Below are 10,000 nucleotides of genomic sequence, written 5' to 3'. Positions count from 1 at the left end.
ACACACACACACACTCACACGTACAAATACACACACACGTACAAGTACACACACACACACACACACACACACACACACTCACACGTACAAATACGCACACACACTCACTCTGTTCCACTTTGTGAACAGACCCAGACACTCAACAGCGTTCAGCGCTGTAGATGGGCTGATATGGTCACTTAAATGCATTCCTGAGGCCAGGAGGTTCTCCGGTGTGATGAGATAACGACGCGGATACTCCTGTCAGCATTACTGCAGTGTAGACCCCGTGCTCGCAACAAACCACCGCCAGGCTGGACAGGACAGAGTGTGTGTGTGTGTGTGTGCGTACGTGCGTGTGTGCGTGCGTGCGTGTCATAAATTCATGTGCAAATGTAAACTTAAATGTTGGACAAAAAAGTTAAACTGGAATCAATATGTTATTGACCTGAATGCAGCAGGGCCGCTTTGTGCTTCGTTCTGTGAACTTCAGAAACGAAACATTTAGTTTCTCTTTTGGCGTTTATGGAAATGTGAATATAATCAAGGTTGACCAATTCTGACCTTTTTCCCATTGAGAATTATTAAAGATAGTCAGTGTTGTTGTACAAGAACGAGAAGAGGAAATAGAGGTAAGGACATAATATTGACAGTGTGCATGTGGCCTTATTTGGCTGCATTGGTCGTGTGAAATCTCGGTGAATCTCGCGCAGATGGGGCTGTTTTGAATCGCTACCCATCCTATTCTGTAAAGGCACTGGCCTTATGCATTTAATAATAATAATCATAAAAATAATAATAATAAAAATAATAATAATAAATATTAATAAATAGTAATAATAATAATTTGGGGGCTTGAAAGCAGCCCACAATCGTGGTGGAGAAGGCAGCTCTTGGCACAGTTGCGGATTTGACCGCATTTTTGACACGTTTAGATTTTCTGAATTAATTGCTCGGTGCAGAGACTTGGAGGCCTTTGAATGTGTGCTCACTCTAATTAAGTCACGACACCGTCATTATCAAGGTTTGTTAATAGACGCCAGGGATTCAAAATATTGACTTTCAAATTAATTTTCTGCGGGTTCTCATTTTGAAATCAATTTTTACGCCCTATTTGTTTCCCTGAATTCGGAAAGGGCCAGTCGTAAAGGCAGGCTCTGCCTTCTGCAGCGCTCAAACAGAGTCTGTCTAATCGCGCATTATTATCCAGCGCAGCGTCACAGAAAATCCTTATATAAGTGACTTGCGTTGCCTTCGCCTCCCATGGGTGTTTCTCTGTGGCGTTGTGTGAGTTTCCGGTCCCACCCCTCTGGAGAAAGAGAGGGAGGGAGAGAGACAGAGAGAGGGATGGAATGAGGGAGAGGGTGGGAGTGAGTTTGGGAGTGATGGAGTGAGAGAGGGAGGGAGATGAGAGTGGGTGAGAGAGGGAATTGGGGAAGGATGGAGAGAGAGGGAGGGATGGGGGAGCGAGAAAGCGAGAGATGGAGAAAGGGGGGGAGGAGGGTGTGGGAGAGAGACAGAGAGAGGGGGGGCAGGAGAGGGAGAGATGGACTGAGTTAGGGAGCGATGGAGTGAGAGAGAGAGAGACAGAGAGGGAGGGAGATGGGGAGGGATGGAGAGTAAGGGAGAGAGAGGGAGGGATGGGGAGGGAGAGAGAGATGGAGAATGAGGGGGAGGAGGGTGTGGGAGGGGGGCAGGAGAGGGAGAGAGAGCAGTGTAACTGTGTTACTCAGTCATGGTAGATCTGGGCATGCCATCTGATTTCACCCCGTGTTTCATTTCTCTGGGATTGTACTTCATGTTCCCCCAGGCTCCTGTGCTGGAGCCTCTTCCTGCTGGGCGCGTGTGTGGAGGCGCTGGGCATCAGTCCATTTCTCACCTGGCCTCAGCGGTCATTTTAAACATCTCAACAAACCGACGCTTCGTCTGTGTGTTTGGGCCCGGGCTGTGAGAACGCTGGGCACACAGCGGAGCTCGAGGGCCGTGGTTCTGCAGACAGACCCGGTGACTGATCCAGCCGCACAGCGAGAGAGTGTGTGTGTGTGAGGCTCTCGGGTGCGGGTTCGATACAAACACAGACCTGCCGCGCCCGGGTCGCTGAGCGTTTTCCCGTTTCGTCCGCAGATCCGGCTGTACGCCCGACCGGACGCCGTGGAGAGGGGCTCGGGAGACTACGCCCTGCAGATCACCAAGCGGCTGCTCAAGTTCTACGAAGACTATTTCAAAGTGAAATACTCCCTGCCCAAGCTAGGTAAGGGTCACGCGACGCCCCCTGCAATCGAGCGCGGTCCGTGTGCGTGTGCCGCGCGGCCGCTTCGTGGACTTCCTGTCGCTTGAGTTCCTGTTTCCTGCCACGCAGGGGCCCGTTGGCGTCAGCTGGCTTCCTGTGAGCTGAGCTGAGCTGATACTGGTCAGGGCAGGGGAATGGCGGGTAATCTCCTGCTCAGTGGGCTGTGTGTACGGTCCCGTTCAGCCCGTTCTCACTGTGCCTTGGAGAGGCCTTGTCCAAAATAAAAAGATTTATAAAAGCTGGTCATAAAGCTGGTCTAGCTGGGTATGCGCTGGTCAACCAGCTAGTATTCGTAGTTTGGGTGAGCTGGTAGCTAGTTAACCAGTTGGTTGAAGCAGTTTCAAAACAAAGCTGAAGCGGATGTTTTAAAATCAGGGCTTCTTTTCCGATGTAGCGTAATGGTTCATAATGCGGATGTTTTAATCGCGGGGGTACGGGGTAATGGTGTAATGGGCCCAGGTCCTGCTCCTCTCTGCGCTTAAAGGCAGGCTGTGTGAATTATGCATGAGCGCCCGGAGGAAGGGCTGAGCGCGCTCTCCGATGATTACCGTGACCCCCCCCCCTCCGCATCAAACCGGACGACCGCAGGATGTTACTCCAGACCCGACCGGGAGGCAGAACCCCATCTGGAGACCAGGGCCATTAGTGACCCCCTCCCCCCCCCCCTCCCATCTCCAGTCAAACCCAAACCGCAGTGGTCACCCCTGGCGTGATAATGAATAAATAAACTTTCAGAATTTGTTGTGAAAAGTGGGCAATGAGGAAGTGGCCCGAGCGTAATGTTGCCGCGGTTACGTAAAAGGCGCCATCTGGGCGGCGGGGTGCGGGGCGGCAGTTGGGGGCCCCCGGGGCGCGTTAAGAGACGCGCCGTTGCCCCGGTAACAAAAAACCGCGGCACGCAACAGCGGCCCGGATTCCGCGAGGTGAACCCGAGTGCACGTCCAAGCTCCTTCACCCCGAAAGAGATCTGTCCCCGCTGACGCTTTGGGCTCAGCCCCAGAGCTCAGAGTGCCTTATTTTGGGCCGCTCCGCTGCGTGGTGTTAACGCACCTCTCCGCTCAGACCGAGGCTCGCTCTGTCCCCCGCGCTGTTGTGGAGGATGAGCGTCGAGTTTGTCCTTTTTTCCCCCCCCCCTCCTGGTTTTTCAGCGCTTTTTGAAACGTTGTGTTTCACCTCGGTGTCACCGCCTCTGTTTGAAACGGAGACCATGCCGGGGCGCTCTGCGGTGTGTGTGGTACAGTCTGTGTTCTGTGGTGTGTGTGGTACAGTCTGTGTTCTGTGGTGTGTGTGGTACAGTCTGTGTTCTCTGGTGTGTGTGGTACAGTCTGTGTTCTGTGGTGTGTGTGGTACAGTCTGTGTTCTGTGGTGTGTGTGGTACAGTCTGTGCTCTGTGGTGTGTGTGGTACAGTCTGTGTTCTGTGGTGTGTGTGGTACAGTCTGTGTTCTGTGGTGTGTGTGGTACAGTCTGTGTTCTGCCCGTGTGATGTGGAGGGCGCTGGTGTGTTTTTTCGGAGAGGTGTGATCCATTAGCCGCCTCGTTGGGCCTCCCGGGACAGGATGCACCGCAGAGCCTGTTCATCAGAGCCCTCCCACGCCCCGCTCACCAGGTTTTAAACATCCCGAATTAGTGCTGCTTAATCACCCACTCCGTCTTCTCCAGATCACTGCAGTGTCACACCCGACAGCCGGGCTCAGGATGGCCGTCTCGGGGGTGGGTGGGGGTCCCAAAGGAACGTCTGTCCCTCTCCCTCTCCCTTCCTCTCTCTCTCTCTCTCTCTCCCTCCCTCCCACTCTCTCTCACTCCCTCTCTCTCTCCCTCCCTCTCTCTCCCTCCCTCTCTCTCCCTCCCTCTCTCTCTCTCTCCCTCCCTCTCTCTCTCTCTCTCTCTCTCTCTCCTCCTCTCTCTCTCTCTCCTCCTCCCTCTCTCTCTCTCTCTCTCTCTCTCCCTCTCTCTCTCCCCCCCCCCTCTTCAGGCCTGGCGGGTGATGACATCGTTAGCGTGTGTTTTGCGCGCTGCGTTTCCCGTCGTTCACGGGCGCACCGGTCGTGTGTTCCTCTTGCCGGGGTTGCCATGTTGAGGGAGTGCAATCCCCTTCTCTGTCACTTTGTCAGGGTGCACATTTGTCATTCCTTAAGAGGGTTGCCAGGAGGGTATAAATAGATGAGAGGAGGAGTCGGTCGCTGTGGTGGGGGGGTGACTACCCTACTCTCTATCTCTGTCTCTCTCTCCCCATCTCTCTCTCTCTGGGCATCTGGTTTCATTAAATATTTTGATGTGAGTCTCAAGTTATTCCTTCGCTCGTACATTTTTTTCTTCATACTTTTTATCATCTCGGGCTGTGTGAGAAAAGTACCTGTCCAATACCGGCCGTCCTTCATGTGCGCGGAGAGACGTCAGCTGTCCCCTCACACTTAGTGTTCCTCTCTCATCTCCCTGTCAGAGGAACGACAGACTGAGAGCGGAGGGAGATCTCTCCTGTTCAGCCCTGTGTAACGGAGTCTGTGCGCTGGCTTCTGCCTTATTCACACTGCCAGTCAGGAATAACTCACGTACAGTTGATTAGACTAAGCGGGGGACAATCCTCCCCTGGAGCAATGTGGGGTTAAGGGCCTTGCTCAAGGGCCCAACGGCTGTGTGGATCTTATCGTGGCTACACCGGGGCTTGAACCGCCAACCGTCCAGGTCCCTGACGTGTACCTCAGCCACTCGGCTACAGGCTGCCCCAGTATACATTCTGGACTTGATGTGTAGGACCGTGTTCGTCAGCCTGGCCGTTAACGGGGTATTCCCTGCATTGTGGCAGAGGTGTGGTGTTGTGAGCGCTGATCCCCCCACGTTCACCCGTTCACACAGCGGGGTGAGAAGGAGAGATGGATCGCCTGGCGCAGAGATGTGACTGCGTCAGATAAACTGTCCTTCGCCAGACACGTTATTTACTGGGTCACGCACTGTCCATTCATCTCCTTCAGTGAAAACATCGATCCCCCAAACATGTGGGGCGTATGAGAGAGAGAGAGAAAGAGACAGAAAGAGACAGAGAGAGACAGTGAGAGAGAGAGAGACAGATAGAGAGGGAGAGAAAGAGAGAGAGAAAGGGAGAGAAAGAGAATAGTTGTTACTGCCCCCTGCTGTTCACTCTTGGCTCTGCAGGTGTTCTGTGCGACTGTGCCAGTTGTTTATGTCAGACTAAGATGGCGTTGTTGTCTCAGTCGTGGTGAGTTTGTACGCAGATGTGGCCGTCCCAGTGGGCCGTGCAGTGGTGTGTGATGCCAGGCGTGCTATTGGCTAATATCATACTCCTGCGCACCAATGGGGTGAGCCCATGGGCATTCAACTCATCAGCATTTGAAAGAACATGCTCTTTTTATTGTCAGACTTGAGACATTATCTCTTTTTAGAAATTTGCATTTGAGCTAAATGGCTTGCATCAGAGCCTGTTGTTTTTTTGTCATTGGAAAGGGAGAGAGAGAAGGAGAGAGAGAGGTTGAGATGACTATCTTCTGTGGCTAAGGTGCAAAGCCAGCACACCGTGCAGTGCGATGGTCACGCGTGGGAGATGAATATTAAACCGCTGTGCGAACAGTTATTTCACAATGTCTTCGGTTCGTGTGTACTGGGGCGTGCGCAGTCTCTTTTGTCTCTACGATAAGACGAGACTGTACAGCGCTCTCCTCAAATTGAAAACCTTTCAGCTTCTCAACGACTTCGACGCAGGCAGTATGCCAAAGACAATGGCTGCGTCCGAAACCGCATACGAGCATACTCCTCGGACTCTAAATCTCAGACTGATTTTCATTGAAACATAGTACGAGTCGTTGGCTAAGTATGTGATTTTTGGATTCAGCCATTTTACTAGAGCCCCCCCTGGAACCACTCAATGCTACAACGACGCACATAAACCTTTGCGCCAATTGGGTTGAGTGTCCTTCCCCCAAGGCTTGTGATTGGTTCAGCTTGGCTCCCTGCCGGAGGGGGCAGGACCTCCGGTGTGCTGGGGGTAATCAGCGGCCGGGGCTGTGGGGCAGAGAGAGCCTCTGGGCTTAGCGAGCGTTAGCCAGTGCTGTGTCAGGTGTAGCGAGCGTTAGCCAGTGCTGTGTCAGGTGTAGCGAGCGTTAGCCAGTGCTGTGTCAGGTGTAGCGAGCGTTAGCCAGTGCTGTGTCAGGTGTAGCGAGCGTTAGCCAGTGCTGTGTCAGGTGTAGGGAGCGTTAGCCAGTGCTGTGTCAGGCGTAGCGAGCATTAGCCAGTGCTGTGTCAGGCGTAGCGAGCGTTAGCCAGTGCTGTGTCAGGCGTAGCGAGCATTAGCCAGTGCTGTGTCAGGCGTAGCGAGCGTTAGCCAGTGCTGTGTCAGGCGTAGCGAGCGTTAGCCAGTGCTGTGTCAGGCGTAGCGAGCGTTAGCCAGTGCTTTGTCAGGCATTAGCGCCTGCTGCAGCCCAGGCTAATGGTGTGTCGGAGGGTCATCGATCGGGTCAGTGAAGCCCGCGGGGGCAGACAGCCGGCTCCGGGGCCCGGGGGAACCGGCGCTCCACTCTGCGGAGCTGGGGAGATCGCATTAGCAGCGCCCGACCTCAGATCTCAGATTAGCGACTGGAAACACATTCATTTAGGGGAGGGGGTGCGGAGGCAGGGGGGAGGGGGGGGCCCTGGGGACCCCAGCCTGTCTCTCAGAGCGGAGTGTGGGGTGGTAGAACAGTGGCTGTGCGGCCAATCAGATCGATTGAACATTGAAGCATTGACCCATTGAAGCGCTCTGTAATTGGCTCGGACCTGTTGACTGACAGCGAATGACGTGGCAGCTCTGGCCATTCAGGTGCATGTACCTGGGGGGGGGGGGGTCACCTGTAGCCGTTCTGCTCTGATGGAGGCTTTAACCAGCGAAAATTGATTGTCCATTAATTCTGCCTATCTCCATTACAGTATTATAACAAGCGTTAGCTATTAAAATGCGCGCGTCGTGCATAATTACATTTCATCAAACAGCACTGTGATTATGTCACGCTGCAGTGCTGACTATTAGATACGTAAGCGCAGGTGTACTTCAGGAGTTGCAGGTGCAAACAGCCTGGAGCTGGGGCTTCCTGTCTCCTGGAGATCTGCCGTCCTGCAGGTTTTCACTCCAACCCTGCGTTTGGCAGCCCCTGATTCTGCTAATTAGCAGCTGGACGACGTCTCTAGCTGTGGAGTGAGGTGTGGAGAGGATCGTTGGTCTCCAGGAGCAGGGGTGGGCACCACTGGTCTGGAATACACATCGCAGGGAGACCTTTTTTTATTTTTCATTTTTTTTGCCATGCTGTTTAAGGGAAAAGCTGTCAGTTATCTGTGGTGGCCAGGCCGGCTGAAATGATGGAAGTTGTTTCCGCTTTCGAGCAAACAGAAACTGCAGTTTTTTTCTTCTTCTATTATTTAGCTTGCCACACACCAGAAACGCTCTGTGGCAGCAGATGATTCTGATGAGTGGGAGAAAGCTGAAGACACTGCAGTGATGTTTTGCGACATTTGCATACTGCAATAATCAAGTGCATTTAAAATGTTTCCACCACTGTTCAGCTGGCTTTACGTCTTAAAAGAAAACACAGCGTAAGACGCTTTTTACCCATCTCAAGTCCTCCCAGGTATTTTTCCCCAAAAATGTTTCATTTTCAGTCAATTTTGGGAACTTCTACCATTAAGCCAGATTGCTTTACTGGAACTTTTTAAGTTTTAGAAAAATTTTTAAAAAACGAAGCGCTTTGCATATTTTTGGGGAAATGATGGTGTTTGAAGCGCAGTCCCTGTGGAGTGAACGGTGTGTTGAGTGTGTGAGGAACAGCAGGTAAAAACCCTCATCTTTGGGCACTTTAGGGCCTCCCTGTAGTGTTTTTAAAGGGGGGGGGGGGGGGGGTAACAGGGTCCCTCTTGTGAGGAGGGTGGGGTGTATCCCACTCTAGACCTTCTCTTATCCTCCATGCGGGGCTGTTTGTCAGTCAGACGCATTAGCAAACCGCTCTCCTCCCACTCTCACGTTCATTTGAGCCCTGAGGTGTGCTGTTCTGACCAGATTCTGATGTGTGCTGTTCTGACCAGGTTCTGACCAGATTCTGATGTGTGCTGTTCTCACCTAGTTCTGATGTGATGTGTGCTGTTCTCACCAGGTTCTGATGTGTGCTGTTCTGACCAGGTTCTGATGTGTGCTGTTCTCACCAGGTTCTGATGTGTGCTGTTCTGACCAGGTTCTGATGTGTACTGTTCTTACCAGATTCTGACATGTGCTGTTCTGACCAGGTTTTGACCAGGTTCTGACCAGGTTCTGGCCAGGTTCTGACCAGATTCTGACCAGGTTCTGACCAGGTTCTGACTCCTCACCACCACAGAGCCTCTGACCGTGCAGAAACACCCCTCCCTCCAGATCAGTATTGATTTCGGTCGTATACGAAATTCAATTCCATTAAATTCAGTTTTTATTTCCAGAGCGCTCTTTAAAGTTGCTTTACAGCATCGCAAAAAAGGTAAACGCCACACCTGAACCTCCAAGATAGCGAGTGAGGTAAAAAATGATCACCGAAAAGAGGTTTTCACCGGACGAACGGTGGGCGCGCACGGGTCGTAAGCTCCGTCTCTCTGTTTTTGAATTCAGAGCTACGCCGTTTACGACTTTTGTGTCTTTTTTTTGTTTTATTTTGCTGGGGATAACTCTGTGAGGCCGCGGGGTCGCGGAGCAGGAGCCGGTCTTATTTCCGCGCGGCTGACAGCTGCTGTCTGAAGGTCGGCTGTGTAATTGGTAATCTGGGTGTCTGGTCTCCGCCGGCCGCCCTCGTTTATCACGGGCCCGGCCGCCCCCCCCCCTCGCGCTCCCCCCCCCCCCCCCCCCCCTCGCGCTCCCCGGCTCGTAAACGCCCCCCCCCCCCCCCCCCCCCGCGCTGCGGGGTGTCACCCGGGCCGTAACCCGGCCTAATTGTCAATTTCCCGTCCCGCGCCACGACCCCCCAGTGTCAGAGACACTCGCTGGAGCGCTGATTGTTTGCACGTCCCCCCGTCCTCTCTCCTCTCTGTTTGCCCGGGTCCAGTATTTAATAACCCGCCGTTGTGTGCGTTTCGGGGAGCGAGGTGTGAGGGGCGCTGACCGGACCGGCCGAACAAAGCCTTACGAGAGCGGAGAGAGACGCTTGATAAAAAACATTTCTCCTGCCCACCAAGCCGCCTCGCTGGGTCTGATGAGTTTAGCAACGCCCCCCCTCCAGTCCTAAACACACCTGTGGGGTATATCAGTACCCCTGCGCTAATAAGCTAATGTTATGTAGCTGACACTTTTATCCAAAGCCACTTACAATTGATTAGACTAAGCAGGGGACAATCCCCCCTGGAGCAATGCAGGGTTAAGGGTCTTGCTCGAGGATCCAACGGCTGTGCGGATCTTATTGTGGCTACACCGGGGATCGAACCAGCAACCTTCCAGGTCGCAGTAAACCACCTCCTGGCCCTTGCGGTCCTGGCTCCAGTGTCCCAGTCGTGTACTCTACTCCTGCGAGTTTGGATTTTGAAGACGCACGCAGGCGAAGAGGGGCTCGTTCCCCGCACTCTGCTGAAGTGGGGGCCCGCAGTGTTTCGGGCGGAGCGGTGTCAGTGAGGGGCGAGACGCGGCGTTTACCGGCGATTACCCCTCACCTCTGCGCCCGTTCTGCCGAGCGCCAATCGCTCGCCGTCTCGGTAAAGCCCCGCAGCCGAGGCGCTTCTGATCCGCCCGCTTCTGTTGTTTA

At 53.4% G+C, this 10,000-nt stretch overlaps 1 protein-coding gene across 2 annotated transcripts in view; it reads left to right on the top strand.

The window, feature by feature from the left end:
- Positions 1–10,000, top strand: part of LOC133119387 (thyrotropin-releasing hormone-degrading ectoenzyme-like) — a 127,658-nt gene that overhangs the window by 13,356 nt on the left and 104,302 nt on the right. For both annotated transcript variants that reach the window (XM_061229940.1, XM_061229941.1), the window contains exon 3: positions 2,104–2,230. In XM_061229940.1, the coding sequence (XP_061085924.1) occupies positions 2,104–2,230 (127 nt within the window). The remainder of the gene's footprint in view (positions 1–2,103; positions 2,231–10,000) is intronic.

The sequence above is a fragment of the Conger conger genome, chromosome 19, assembly GCF_963514075.1.
Source record: "Conger conger chromosome 19, fConCon1.1, whole genome shotgun sequence".
Lineage (NCBI taxonomy): Eukaryota > Metazoa > Chordata > Actinopteri > Anguilliformes > Congridae > Conger > Conger conger.
This window is presented reverse-complemented; position numbering and strand designations above follow the sequence as displayed.